This window comes from Diceros bicornis, chromosome 21 (assembly GCF_020826845.1).
Source record: "Diceros bicornis minor isolate mBicDic1 chromosome 21, mDicBic1.mat.cur, whole genome shotgun sequence".
Taxonomy (NCBI): domain Eukaryota; kingdom Metazoa; phylum Chordata; class Mammalia; order Perissodactyla; family Rhinocerotidae; genus Diceros; species Diceros bicornis.
Window position 1 is genome coordinate 8,419,642 of NC_080760.1, and position 15,574 is coordinate 8,435,215.

General features: G+C 38.2%; 1 protein-coding gene across 10 annotated transcripts in view; it reads left to right on the forward strand.

The window, feature by feature from the left end:
* Positions 1–15,574, forward strand: part of PRKDC (protein kinase, DNA-activated, catalytic subunit) — a 194,384-nt gene that overhangs the window by 3,446 nt on the left and 175,364 nt on the right. For 8 of the 10 annotated variants that reach the window (XM_058564533.1, XM_058564542.1, XM_058564534.1 and 5 more), the window contains exons 4-13: positions 132–206; positions 962–1,070; positions 1,812–1,924; positions 2,012–2,111; positions 8,189–8,244; positions 8,329–8,359; positions 8,853–9,010; positions 12,909–13,055; positions 14,484–14,648; positions 15,112–15,280. In XM_058564533.1, the coding sequence (XP_058420516.1) occupies positions 132–206; positions 962–1,070; positions 1,812–1,924; positions 2,012–2,111; positions 8,189–8,244; positions 8,329–8,359; positions 8,853–9,010; positions 12,909–13,055; positions 14,484–14,648; positions 15,112–15,280 (1,123 nt within the window). Of the gene's footprint in view, positions 1–131; positions 207–961; positions 1,071–1,811; positions 1,925–2,011; positions 2,112–8,188; positions 8,245–8,328; positions 8,360–8,852; positions 9,011–11,830; positions 11,935–12,908; positions 13,056–14,483; positions 14,649–15,111; positions 15,281–15,574 lie in introns of those variants that run through there. The other 2 variants (XM_058564538.1, XM_058564539.1) reach the window with 2 other exon arrangements.

Below are 15,574 nucleotides of genomic sequence, written 5' to 3' on the forward strand. Positions count from 1 at the left end.
GTTTTAACAGCTAAATATTGTGTAATGTCATATATTGGTATTGCTCCTCTCAGAGATGTAGTTTTGGCTATTGTTAAGTCTTAATTTTTCTGTCTTATTGATGGTTTTGGTTTGTTTCCTTCTAAACCTAGAATACTTGTACCAGTGTTTACACAAAAGATAAAGCTGCTAAATGTAAAATTCCGGCTCTAGATCTTCTTATTAAGGTAATTTTATATTTCTAAGTACATGTATTTTATATTAAACATATAACTTAAAAAACTGAGAATTGGAGTTTTAGATTATGTTTTGGGTGAGAGATGTTGGAGGAGAGGCTTGAATCACATTGATGGATGGGTAAGATGCACATTTTCCAACCACCCCGCACAATACCTTGCTATTTTGCTCTCAGACCCTCTGGGTAGCAAAGGAAGAATTTTGGGTTGTGAGGGGAATGAAGGGGAAGAATAACTAAGGAGTTTACTGCTCCTACACTGCCCTGATTACCCTTACTTTTAAAATCTGCTGCTACCAGGAATTGCCAGAATTCACTGCCTTATATCGCCGAGTTTTTTCCTGAAACCTTACTATGGAAATGGGTCTCTGTTGTATTTAAGTGGTCACTGGCACTCCCTCTCACTTGTCTCTCTCTCAGAGCCATCTCTATTTTAGAATTCCTTTGGATCTTGTTGGTCCTTGTCTTAAGTGCCTCCAAGAGAATGGTTCTAGTCATGGTCTTGGTTTCTTGGGAAGGTAAAATTAAGTCTATACTGTCTTTCATTTTGTAACCACTGTGTTCTTCCACCATCCACCTTGACCTCTACCTCTCAGATAATCTGGCTAGATAAGAGTCCTGAGAGGCCAAGCGTAAATCCCCTGGAGACACATGGTTCTGGAATTTTGCTGTATACAAACTCACTGAGGTAGAGGAAGCCTTTTCATTATTTTCTTCTTTAGTCAATGTTAATTTGTATTCTTTTAGTTACTTCAGACTTTGAAAAGTTCTAGACTCATGGATGAATTTAGAGTTGGAGAATTATTTAGCAAATTCTATGGAGAACTTGCGTTGAAAACAAAAATACCAGATACAGGTAAGATGCATTTAAATGTTATTTTAAAATATTTTAACAGGGCCGGCCCCGTGGCTTAGCAGTTAAGTGCGCACGCTCCGCTACTGGCGGCCCGGGTTCGGATCCTGGGCGCACACCGATGCACCGCTTCTCTGGCCATGCTGAGGCGATGTCCCACATACAGCAACTAGAAGGATGTGCAACTATGACATACAACTATCTACTGGGGCTTTGGGGAAAAAAAGGAGGAGGATTGGCAATAGATGTTAGCTCAGAGCTGGTCTTCCTCAGCAAAAAGAGGAGGATTAGCATGGATGTTAGCCCAGGGCTGATCTTCCTCACAAAAAAAAAAAAATTTTAACAAATTAACTTTGAAAAATTATCAATGTAAAACTTAGGTTTTTTTCTACCAAGGTATTTATATGTTTTACAGATGAATCCTTTTTGCTGAAAACAAACCAAAGTGGAAACAAAAAAAAAATCAATGGGTGAAGACTTCTGCTTATAAAAATTTTAATCCTTACAAATGATTTAAATAGAAAACTCACAATACATGTCAAAAATAATTTAGTTTATAATAATAGATTTGCATAAAACTTATCAGAAAAGATCCCAGTACATAAAACTAGATATTTTGTATGTATTATTGTGAAATTACTCTTGAACTAAGCGTTCCCTCATTTTCTTATTCATACGTTTTTGTTTATTTAATTTATTTAAATGTAATTTTAGGCCTTCATTTATCTAAAATTTATTTTGCAGTTTTAGAAAAAATATATGAGCTCCTAGGAGTATTAGGTGAAGTTCATCCTGGTGAGATGATAAATAATTCAGAAAAACTGTTCCGGGCTTTTCTGGGTGAACTTAAGTCCCAGGTATGATAAACTTTATGATATTCTGCTTCCATACATTTGGTTATTTTTTTCTCTTTTAATTATATCTTCTGAAAACTTTCCTCTTAGATGACATCAACAGTGAGAGAGCCCAAACTACCTGTTCTGGCAGGATGTCTGAAGGGATTGTCATCACTTATGTGTAATTTCACTAAGTCCATGGAAGAAGGTATTGCTTGACTTCACTTGATTTTCTTTCTTTATTCAAAAACTATAGGTCTACAATGAAGTACCTGTTTATTTTTTTGGACTTTTAAACCAGTTTTGGATTCACATGCAGTTTTGGGGAGTAATTCAGAGAGACCATGTGTCCTTCACCCAGTTTCTCCTAGCGATGAGACATTGATAAAATCTACCTACTGTGTTCAGATTTCACTAGTTTTACATGCACACATTTGCATGTGTGTATTTAGTTCTCTGCAATTTTATCACGTGTAAATTTGTTTGTGCACCACCACAGTCAAGCTCCTGAACAGTTCATCACCACAGAGATCCCTTCTATAGCCACAGTCACTTCTTCCTTGCCTCCCTCCTCCCGCAACCACTACTGATCTATCTCCATCTTGAATTTTGTCATTTCAAGGTTATACACATGGACTCATAGTATGTAACTTTTTGTGACTGGCTTATTTCACTTAGCATAATGTCTTCAAGGTTCATCCATGTTGTGACGTGTGTCAGAATTTCCTTCCTTTTTAAGGCTGAATAATATTCCATTGTATGGATATACTACATTTTGTTTATCCATTCATCTATTAATGGACACTTGGGTTGCTTCTACTTTTTGACTATTGTGAATAATGCTGCTGGAAAATGGGTGGGCAGATATTTATTGAAGTCCCTACTTTCATGTTTTGCAGTATATACCTAGAAGTGGAATTGCTGGATTATGTGGTAATTCTACATTTAATTTTCTGAGGAATTGCCATACTGTTTTCCACAGCAGCTGCACTATTTTACATTCGCACCAGCAATGCACAAGGGTTCTGGTTTCTCCACATCCTTACCAATACTTCTTATTTTCTATTTTTTGATAATAGCCATCTTAACTGGTGTGAAGTCCTATCTCATTGTGGTTTTGATTTGCCTTTCCCTTATGACTGGTGATGTTGAGTGTCTTTTCATGTGCTTATTGGCTATTTGTATATATTCTTGGGAGAGATGTCTGCTCGAGTCCTTTGCCCATTTTTTAATCAGATTGTTTGACTTCTTGTTGTTGAGTTGTAGAAGTTCTTTATATATTCTGGATATCAATACCTTATCAGATAACATGATTTTCAAATATTTTTCCCATTCCGTGGGTTGCCTTTTCGCTCTGTTTTGTCCTTTGATGCACACAAGTTCTTTATTTTGATGAGGTTGAATTTATTTTTTCTTTTGTTGCTTGTGCTTTTGGTATCATATCCATGAAATCATTGCCAAATCACTGTTGAATTGTTTTTGTGCCTTTGTGAAAAATAAGTTGAGTATATCTGTGTGGGTCTATTTCTGAGTTCTCTGCTCTGTGCCATTGGTCTATGTCTTTATCTCCCTGCTAATACCACACTGTCTTTTTAACTGTAACTATATAGTAAGGTTTAATGTCAGGTAGAGTTAAGTCCTCCCATTTTATTCTTCTTTTTCAGAATTCTTTTAGTATTATAAGGCCTATGCTTTTCCATGTACATTTTAGAATAAGTTTGTCTGTGTCTGAAAAAAATCTTGCTTGGATTTTCATAGTCGTTGCAATAAACCTGTATATTAATTTGGGGAGAATTGACATCTTTACGATGATGAGTTTTCCAATCCACGAACACAGTATCTTTCTCCATTTATTTAGGTCTTCTTTGATTTCTTTCATTAGCATTCTGTTATTCTTAGGATGCAGATCCTTTCCTGTCAATTTTAAATTCTGTCTAATATACTTTTCTTCAGAGCTCTCAATAGTGTTCTGCTATAGTGTCTCAAAATTAAAGGTTTAGAGGATAATCTAGCTATGACAGCATTATAAGCATTATGAAATAGATCTCTTTTTAAAATGCAAATGAAAATGAAAAGATTCTTTTAAAAAAACTATTTGCTCTTTCTTACCATTTTTGTTCAAGTAATTGACAAATATTTTTCTACTCCTATGTGTGTTTGCTTTAATTAGGTTGAAACTTAAGAAATTACCTACATCCAATGATTTTTGACCTGCAAAAACAGCAGTTTCATAGGTAGGCAGAATAAAGGCTCCCAAAGGAGTCCTCATTCTACTCCTCAGAACCTGCTTCTTACCAAGAATATTGGAGGGGTTCGGTGTGGTTTCCCTTCCTGTCTTCTCTCTCATCTTTTCCTTGTCTTGTCAGCTTTCCACTCCATCATGTTCTTGCTCAGACATCACCCATTTTATGAAGGTTTTGTGATTCCCCTGAGCTGCGTCACTTCCGCTAGCTTCTGTATTCCTTTCTGTTGCAGTGCTTACTACAACATATTTTTAATTTACCAGGTTAAATGTTTATTGATCCTGCTAGCTGGTAATGTTGCTTATTTGTCTTTGTATTTGCTTGGCATATTAATTGACGTTCAGTGCACATATATAGTTCAAGAAAAATAATAGTGCCATGGCTCATTTACCATTGCTAAAGATTATTCTAGACATGTTGCAAGGAAAATTTCTGTCATAACTCTCTAAGATATGTAGTAATATCTCTGTTTTATGGATTAGAAAGCTAGAACTAAGACAAGTTAAGTAACTTGCCCAAAGTCACACAGCTAGTGTGGTAGGCAGAATAATGGCTCCCAAAGGTGTCCTCATTCTAATCCTCAGAACCTGTGAATATGTTAGGTCGCATGGCAAATGGGAATCAAAGTTGCAGATGGAATTAAGGTTGCTAATCAGCTGATCTTGAGATGAGGAGATTATCCAGGTGGGCCATAAGATCACAGCATCCTTAAATGTGGAAGAGTGAGGCAGAAGAGTCAGTGTCAAAGTGATGCAACGTGAGAAAGACTCAACCTCCCACGCTGGCTTTGAAGATGGAACGGGGCCATGAGCCAAAGGATATGAGTGTCCTCTAGAAGCTGGAAAAGACAGCCACTAAAGCCTTTAGGAAGGAACACAGCCATACTGACACCTGAATTCTAGCTCAGTGAGACCCATTTCAGATTTCTCACCTCCAGCACTGTATGGTAGTCAATTTGTGTTGTCTTAAGCCATGAAGTTTCTGATAATTTATTACAGCAAGCAACAGTAGGAAACTAACATAACCAGTAAGTGGCAAGACTGGGATTGTATCCTTGGTCTAGGGGTAAAATTTATAGTTTTTTTGTCATGCCATGATCATGTGACTTCAAGCACGAAACACCTAATACTGATACATTCATTCGTACAGTATTTATTTCCTGGGTGCCTTCTATCTAATGAGAGATCAGTTAGGTGTTGTATTCAGTGACCAGAATCACCAAGTTCCTACCATCATGAGCTTGGTTATAGTGGAGGAGACAGACAATAACAGATGAACAAGCTGTTACAGACTTGAGGGTCCAATTGCACACAAGTTGGGTGCCACGAATAGGAATATCAGAGTGCAGAGAGAAAGAGGGTGCACACAGCCCACTGGTTCTTTCTGAGGAGGAAACAAGAAGCTCAGGCCTGCAGGATGTCAAGCAGCCAGCAGGGAAGGAGCTGGGAAGAGTATTCTCTAGGCAGGAGGACCAGCAAGTACCCAGGCCTCAGGCCTGGCCAGCATGTGGTGGTCAGAGGGCTTCAGGAGAGCCAGTGTGTCTGGAGCTCAGTGGCACGCGGAGAGGGCCGGGGGTGGGGGGAGAGATTGGCCAGGGTGTGGGTCAGTGTGTGAGGGGCTTCTGAGCTGGGATTTCATTCCAAGTGGAATGGGGAGCCATAATTTTTCTATAAGGAATGGGTATGGGCCAGTTGATGTTATATAAAGGTCTGCTTGACTCCTGTTAGATGTGAGGTATGTTTTAGTGTGGGAATGAGAGACTTTGCTCTTGAGTGCGAGAGTGAGCGACTGAAGTCTGTGCACTGATTATTAAACTGGGTGGGAGAGGGGAGGACCAGGTTTCAGGCAGAAACCTGGCTTTTTGTTTTGGACATGTTTAACTGTAGACACTATGGAACATCCAAGCTTAGATGTTAAGTGTGCAGTTGCATACGTGAGGCTGGATCTTGTAGGAAAAATCAGACCTCAAGATATAAATTTGGAAGTCTTCAGCGTAGAGATAATATGTAAAGCTATGAGTGTGAGCAAGATTAGTTAGCTAGGGAGCAAGTGCAGAGAGCCTAGGGCAAGGATGGAAGGAGAGAGTCTGGGGGAGGGAGTGTCGTGGTGCCTTCTCTGGGGGGAGTCTGAATGTGGAGAGGCCAGAGCAGCCGAGTGGATCCAGCTCAACGAGGGCAGCTTCAGTGGAGTCAGAGGACAAGCTGGACAGAACAGTTTGAGAGCTGGTAGACTGGAGACAAGGTGAATGGGAGGGAGGAGGTGGAGGCCACCTGCAGAAAACCCATTAGAGAAATCTTACAACAGAGGAGAACAAAGAAATGGGGTGTAGCTGATGGGAGATGTGAGGATAAAAGAGGGTTTTTAAAAATTGATACAAGAATCTGTATACTTAGTTCCTAGCAGCACTGTCCCCAATAGCTGAAAAGTAGAAACAACCCAAGTATTCATCAGCAGATGAATGGATAAACAAAATGTGGGGTGTGTGTGTGTATAACAGAATTTTATTCAGCCTTAAAAAAGGAAGGAAATTCTGACACGTGCTACAACATGGATGAACCTTGAGGACATTGTGCTAAGTGAGATAAGCCAGTCACAAAACTGCAAATACTGTATTATTCCACTTATGAGGTAGCAAGATTAGGCAAATTCATCGAGTTGGAAAGTAGAATCAAGGTTACCAGGGGCTGGGGGCAGGGGGCAGGGGGTGCTAAGTTTAATGGGTATAGTCTTTCTGTTGGGGATGGTGAAAATGTTTTGGGTATAGATACTGGCGATGATTACACAACAATGTGAATGTATTTAATGCCACTGAACTATGCACTTACACATAGTTAAAATGATAAATATATTGTCATATATATTTTACCACAGTGACAAAAATAGATATAAGAGCATGCTTGTAGAGGGAGCAGTCCACTAGAAAGGAGAGGTGGTCAAAGGAGAGCAGACAGTGGGAGGCATAACCTGGTCAGGGTGCTTTCCATTCCCACTGCTGAGAGCTCAGGCCCTTGAATCCCTGGGCTTCATTGTTCACTGTGTCCACTCATTCCAGACCTGGTGCCTGATGCCCCTGTCCGCACGCAATTTCTATCAGAGTGACCTTTTCCCCAACTTGTGCCTATTCTTTTAGACCCCGCTCAAGTGCTACCTTGTCTGTAAAGCATGTCTTGAATACTCACAGCCAGAAGAAACGTCTCCTTGTATTGAATTCTAAAGTAGCTTTTTTTGCATCTCTCTTATGTGTGGCGTTATCCTACAAACATGCTGATGTTTCCCTTGTCTTATGCCCTTCCTGACCCCTTCTCCTACTATCTTCTCTGTCACATCTGGGCTCTGTTTTCAAATATATCAATCCTGGCAGTCAAAGCAAACAGTTCCTGAGCCTCTGCTATTTGTAAGTCACTGTTACAAGGGCAGAGAACTCAGTGATGAAGACAGCATGATTTCTGGACAGCTGCAGTGAACACTGGTGGGAGACAGACAGTAATCGTGATGTCAGTCAGGCCAGGATGAGAGCCTCAGATTATAGTTGTGCGCCTGCTTTGTCTTCCCTTTTAGTAATAAATTTACTGAGGTCAAAGATCATATTTCATTCATGTTTGTAATTCCCATAATAATTGGCATATATTCTGTGTTGAAGAAATGCCTGAGAGTATTGGGAGGTTAATGTATTTGGCCTTGTTTAATCCTCCAAACAACTCTAAAAGAAGGTATGTAGTGTCCCTTCTTACAGATGAGAAAACTGAGGCTCTGAGATCGTCTAATAGCGCTTATAAGTGATGAGTTGGAGTTGACCCCATGTCTTTGTTCTTCCAGATTTTCTCTCTACTTTACTGTAGTAATAGTGCAGCAGTAATAACTTGCAGCTCTCTAGCTGAATCCAGTGAGAGAGGATGTTCCTCCTGAATTCACAGGAGACTGTTGGATTAATATAGATGTCAAGCTGTCAGAAATAAAGTCGTTAGTTGTAACATCCTTTGTGAGGTTTGTCAGATGATACGTTACAATTTGTAACAGAGGCTTCTTTTTGTTTTTATCCCAGATCCCCAGACTTCAAGGGAGATTTTTGATTTTGCGTTAAAGGCAATTCGTCCTCAGGTAAGATTAATATCACTCTGATTCTTTTACAGTTGAGACTTGTGATTGTCAAACATTGATGGTCATTTTTTTTTTTTTAAATAGATTGATCTGAAGAGATATGCGGTGCCCTTAGGTGAGATTCTATATTTAATGAGATAGAGTATTTCAGATTATTAAATTAATGTCTTGAATAAACTTTTGCTTAAATTAGAAATGAAGTAAGTGTGATGACATCTGTGATTCGCATGCAGTTATTTATAAGGAGGTTTTTAGAGACTTTTACCCACAAACTCTGGTTGAGATGGGCACACTTAGATTACATGATTTAAAAAAATTGCTTTAGAGTGTCTTTCAGGGGATCCACATTGTTTGATTCTGACTTTATCTAAATGAACCTAATCCTTTTTCTGAGATGTGTTTTGGGAGTCAGTGGCCAAATCTTGGGCCTGTTGATTGAAATGGAGGTTGGCGGCATCAGAGGTCTTTCAGGATCCCTAGGTCGTCATCGTGTAATGGTACTGGATCTTCATCCCCAGTTTTAATTTTAACATAGACTTGAAGCTTTCTAAGTTCTTTGTTCTGCCTTTTGTTTCCTATTTTAAATACAATAATTTTTGCAATTGCAGCTGGCTTATGCTTATTTACCCTGCACGCATCTCAATTTAGCACCTGCCTTCTGGACAACTACGTTTCTTTGTTTGAAGTGCTATCAAAATGGTGTAGCCATACAAATATAGAATTGAAAAAAGCTGCACATTCAGCTCTGGAATCTTTTCTGAAACAGGTACTGCAAATTCAACTTTCATTTAAAAATATTTTTTCCATGCAAAAAATTAAATTCCAATCTTGTGCACGCACATTTAGAAAATAAATACACGTTGATCCATTAGCTTTTGTAGTGTTTACAGAAAAAAGCTTGGTTCGTGATCAGCCTCATGGGTGGCAGCAGGGCTGGAAGAAAGCTAGGAAGATGCCAGATGTGATCAGGGCCTCGGAGCCAAGATTGGGGCCCGTCTAGTGGACAGAAGAAGTGGCCTTGAGGAGGTGGAAGGAAGGAAGAGCTGGGAGGCCAGGGCTGCTTTGAACTGGGGCAGCCTGATGGGGGTGACGAAATGCGTCTCCTGGGAGGTAAGGGTCAGCTGTCGTGTTAAGATGCTTGTTTCCCATTATTTCAAAAACAAGGAGAGCCCGTTTGCCCTGTATGTTTTCCACCTAGACAGGCTGTGGTTGCAGAATTTGAGTCTGCAAGTTTGGAAACGTGTATCAGTTAGCTAAGGAGAATGTGCTTGTGATTGTGTTTCTGAGCATCCAAAGGTGTCTGGAAATTCCTGCTGTTCAGGTTAGGTGTTATGGAATTAGACTACTTGTGTTGGCTCTGATGGAAAATACTGAAGATTCACAACAAAAGTTTTGTCTGGAGCAATGTTATAAATGCTGGTTAAATTCACAAGCTAGTCCATGAAGATCTATCTCAACTGTGGCACAGATAGCATTCCATTATAAGGATATGCCATGGTTTGTTTATGGACATTTTGGTTGTTTCCAGTTTGGGGCTGTTTTAAATAAAACAGCTAAGAACATTCATGAGCAAGTATTTTTGTGGATATATGTTTTAATTTCCTTTGATAAAAACCTAGAAGTAGAATTGCTGGGTCACATGGTAGATATATATTAAACTTTATAAGAAACTGCTAACCTCTTTTCCAAACTGGTTGCACCATTTTCCATTCCCACTAGCAATGCATGAGAGTTTCAGTCACTCACACCCTCATCAACACCTGGTGTTGTCGGTCTTTTTAATTGTAGCCATTCTAATTGGTGTATAATGTTACCCCACTGTGGTTTTAGTTTGAATTTCCGTGGACGCTGTTGATGATGATCTTTTTTCCCTGTGGTTATTAGCCATTCTTATATCTGTTTTGTGATGTATTCATTCAGACATTTTGCTCATTTTAAAATTAGGTTGTATGTCTTTTTATTAATGAGTTGTAAGAGTTCTCTGCATAATTTGGATTCAAGTCCTTTTCTAAAGATATTGCAACTAGTTTTCTTCTGTGGCTTGCCTTTTCATTTTCTTAACAGCATCTTCCAAAGAGGAGAAGTTTTAAAGTTTGATTAAGTCCAATTTACCAATTTCCCAGCTGGCTCCTTCTTTCTGTGTCCTCCCTAAGAAATATTTGCCTATCCCATGGTTGCAGAGATTTCTTTCTAGTTTTCTTCAAGGAGTTTTGTAGTTTATAGTTTGAGCATTTACATTTAGGTCTATAATCCATTTTGAATTAGTTTTTGTATATGGTGTAAAGTAGAAATTCAAGTTGACTTTTTCCCCATTTTTTGGTTTGAGCACCATTTGTTGAAGAATTTTTTTTTCCCCATTGACTTACCTTGGTACCTTTGTCAAAAATCAGTGGGCCGTATGTGTATGGGTTTATTTGTGGACTCTCGGTTTGTTCCATTTACCTTTGTGTCTGTCCTTACATCAGTACCTCACTGTCTTGACTCCTCTAGCTTTAGTCTTGAAATTAGGTGGTGGATGTCCTCCAACTTCTTTCTTCTTTTCCATTATTGTTTTGACTGTTGTATGTGCATTTTTAAATTTAAACATTATTCCTGTGGGAAAGAAAGTTTTATTTTTTTATTCAATAGGTTTATATAAAGTTCTTATGAAAAAAATTGCAGGTTAGTAGCATATAATTAAAAAAATATAGAAGAGTACAAAGAAGACTATTAAAATCTTCTGAAATACTACCACCAAGGAAAAAAATCACCAGTTTGGTGGTGATGCCTTTAGATCTCCCCCTCCTTCCCCCTTATCACCTTTCACTCCCTCCCTCCCCAGGGGAAATTTTTGGGGAGGTAGGAAGAGAGATATCTTGACATAAAAGAGTATTCTTCGTAATTTCCGTAGCCTTAAGATTTTCCACTGTGCTGGATATGTTTTCCTGATAGCACATTGAGATCTATATGATTAATTTTAATTAATGGCAAAATACTTGATATATATTATTTTATTTATGAGCCAAAATGTTTTTTTAAAGTTTCTTTTTCTTTTTTTTTGGTGAGGAAGATCAGCCCTAAGCTAGCATCTGATGCCAGTCCTCTTTTTTGCTGAGGAAGATTGGCCCTGGGCTAACATCTGTGCCCATCTTCCTCTACTTTATATGGGACGCTGCCACAGCATGGCTTGGCAAGTGGTGCATTGGTTCGTGCCCGGGATCCGAACCTGTGAACCCCAGGCCGCCAAAGTGGAGTGTGCACAATTAACCGCTGTGCCACTGGGCTGTCCCTAGAGCCAGAATGTTTTAACCTGTCCTCTACTGTTGGATAATTGTTTCTAAGTTTTTGCTACTATATACAGAAAATAATTGGATAAAAATGTATAAAAAGGATGTTTGTTGAAAGTATAATAATAAAAGATTAGATTGATTTGCTAATGTGGTATATCACATTGATAACAGTTTAAGTGTGTAAACATTATAGTATATTGGTAAAATGAAAACTGTGATTAAGTAAGAGGAAGTTATTTGTTTACTCCTTGAGGAACATGTTCCTGATACATTTGTGAAAAAGAACATGATGAGCAGGATGTGTGATATCCCATTCTTCTAAAATAAATGGGGAGTGAAGTGCCTGGGAGGACATGTGCTAAGACCTAAGCAGGGGCTTTGTGTGGCGTTGGGGCCTGTGTTGCTAGGTTGGCAATGAAAGGTGGGTATCTTTTTTTCTGCCTTTGGTAATTACCGAGGTTCTTTCCGTCCTTGTCTTGGACAGTCTTTGTGCCGAAATTAGGAATGCTTTTCTGAGCCCCCGTGGTCGTTCTTGCATTTAGGCTGTTGTCACTTAGTTTGCTAGATAGTGATCTACTTGCTTCTCAAAGTACTTTTTTCCCTTGCCTCACCTAATTTAAGCTTTGTAGTTTGTAGCTTATTTTTTTTTTAATACTTTTTTTTTTTTTTTTTTTGCTGGGAAAGATTTGCCCTGAGCTAACATCTGTTGCCAATCTTCCTCTCTCTGTGTTTTTTTCCCTCCCCTAAGCCCCAGTACATAGTTGTATATTCTAGTTGTAAGTCCTTCTAGTTCCTCTATGCGAGCTGCCACCACCACATGGCTGTTGACAGACAAGTGTGTAGTTCTGCACCCAGGAACCAAACCAAACTTTAATCACTAGGCCATCAGGTCTGGCCCAGTAGCTTATTTTATTTGAAAACTGAGACGCCTTGTCTTTTTGCTGATTGTTAGTTCTGAACTCTCTTTTGTGTTGCCCTCGTGAGGCACCCAGTCTGTAGATGACTTCTGAGCTTGCTGGGCCTGCAAGACTCTGTGTCGCCCTGGGAGTCACAGACGAGCTTTGAACACACTTTCTGCTTCAGCAGGGAGCCTTAATTCAAAACCTATCTTTTTGTGCATATGTTTTCCTGCATTTTCCTGGTCTCTTTCTGTCCCTTTCTCTAGGAAAAACACATCATATGTAATAAAGCCTTATTTACAAGAATGTCTTTTCTCAACTTGATGGAGACTAAGCAGATTGAAACAGTGATTCTTTATGAATTTAAAGCAATTGTATGAACTGTCACAACATGTTGACAATATGTAATTAAACAATTCTAGCCTTCTCACATTTGTATAGATTCTTTTGTTTTGCTATAACATATTTCTAAAAAGTAAATATTATGTAATTGCAGATTTCCTTTATGGTGGCAAAAGATGCAGAAATGCATAAGAGTAAGCTGCAGTACTTTATGGAGCAATTTTATGGAATCATCAGGAACATGGATTCAAATAGCAAGGATTTATCCATTGCGATTCGTGGATATGGACTGTTTGCAGGAGTATGGTTCATTAATTTACTCTTATCTTTTAAATTTCATTTGAGTGTTTAAAGAAACATAATTTATTGCATTTTTGAATAGCATCTCACACTAGTGACGTTATTGTTATTTGCTGTCTTAACTTGTTTTTTTCAGTGCCTACTATGTACTAGGATTCTGTATATGTATTATCTCAAATCCTCATAACTCTCTTACAAGCTTTTAGGAGTATTATTTCACTTTACAGATGAGGAAACTGAAACCCACAGAAATTAGGTGTCTTGTCAAAGGACACACAGTTAATAATTGACAAAATCAAGACATAAATACAAGTCTGAAGAGTAGAAACACCATATTTTTCCACTGTGCTATACTGTCCCTTATTTATGAGATAAAATTGTAGTTGATGTCACTCAACATTTTAGAAAGAGAAGTTCTTTTGATAGAAAGTTCTTTTGACAGAGGTATAGTTAAGAATATTGAGAATGGCCTTTGTTATTTCCCTTTTAATGGATCTCTATGACTTCTACTTTACAGAGAAAATCACTTGCTACCTCTCTTTCTGCAAACCTACCCATCAATGTCTATACCCTTGTTTCAGGGAAAGAGAGTCCCTCTTTTCAGCCTTCCACTCTCACTACTCATTCCACCTCTGATATTTACTCATTTGCTTCCAAGTTATCCCTTTGCTTTTTTTTTTTTTTTTTTTTTTTTTTAATATCTTCATCTCCATGTGTCACTGTTGACTCCTTTAAATATACTTAGGGCAGAAGAACAGTATATGAGAAGGCTCGGAGGTAAATGAGAGCATCGACTTTTTGACTTTATACACTAGTATGGTCTAGGCAACTTCCACTTGTTCACTGTAGTTCGATATGTCTGCAGTGTAACTAGAGCATGACAGACAAGGAAGAAGGGAGAGGACTCTAAAAAGATAAACCAGTCAGGTCCTCAAGGAAGCTAGACTACATATGAAGTCTCAAGAAGGCTTTGGGGAATCTGAAGTTGGGTGGTAGCATTGTCAGATGTGTGAGTTACGGAGGTGGCTCTGGGTGTAGTGCCTCATAGTGCAGTCACGGAGTCCAACTTTGAGTTTAGTTCTCTGTCTCTTCCTCTGGGCGACTAGCCTCATGGGGGCAGGGACTGTGTCTCATTTGCCCTCAAGACCTACTGTCTAAACGGTGCCTAGAATATAGCTGACAATAGATGTTTTGTGTATGAATAAATACGTAGAATGTAATTATAGATTATTTTAAAAAGCAGATATCTGTATTTTAAAAATACAGTATATCTTTATAAGATATACTGTATTTTATATCTGTATTTCTTCTCCATTAAAAAGCTTGTTAATATTTAATTTATAATTGTATGCATTAACAAAACACCTTCAATATCATTATTTTGACATTGATAAGATTGATAAAGACTTTTGTTTTACCTTTCTTAAAGCCTTGCAAGGTTATAAATGCAAAAGATGTTGACTTAATGTACATAGAGCTCATTCAGCGCTGCAAGCAGCTGTTCCTCACCCAGACAGACACTGTTGATGACCATATTTACCAGATGCCAAGTTTCCTCCAGTCTATTGCAAGTGTCTTGCTTTACCTTGATACAGTAAGTGAGATAGTTAATTACACTGAGCACAATTTAAACTATTCAGTTTCAGTTCTCCAGCTAACTTAATGGGGTCGTATGAGTTGTATACCTTCAGTATAGGTACCATTGTGATCTAGGTGACATTTTTAGTTAGAATTTTGTGTTAATAGAATTATTGTCATGAAACCTGACTTTTTGTTGCCCAAAGCAGGAAAGATTGTTACTCTTTCTGTCTTTCTAAAAGATTAAGATTGCTGTCTGGGATAGAATTCTACCTTAAGTATCATTCAGACATTTTTACTCTGATTTTTTTAGACATTCACAATAATAAATGTTAAGCTTATTAGCAGATTAGATAGTAAACCAGTTTTTTCATCTATCTAATGTGTCTAATTGAGTTGTAATTACTTTGAGTATTTGGATTGTTCCTGTATTTCTTTCTTTCTTTCCCTAACTTTAGTTTGCTCTCCATTTCTGGTAGGTTCCTGAGGTGTATACTCCAGTTCTGGAACATCTCATGGTGGTGCAGATAGACAGCTTCCCACAGTATAGTCCAAAAATGCAGTTGGTGTGTTGTAGAGCCATAGTGAAGGTTTTCCTAGCCTTGGAAGAGAAGGGGCCCATGCTCTGGAACTGCATTAGTACTGTGGGTAAGACTGGAATTCACTTTTGTTTTTATGATGAGCAGTAGTGAATACTTAACGTGTTGTTTGATATAGATAAAGAACATCTGGTTGCCCAATTCTTTTGTATCTTTTGATGCATCTTGGGGAACTCCTAATTTTTTGGTGGACCAAGAAATCTCCTTTTTCTATCATTTTTTAAGTCTTTTTTTTTTTTTTCTTTCATTTGCTTCTGAATCTTAATAGTCCAAAATTTAAAACTAAAGATATTAACAAATTAGAGAAAAAATGGAGAGGTAAAGTTATGTTCAAAAATATAAT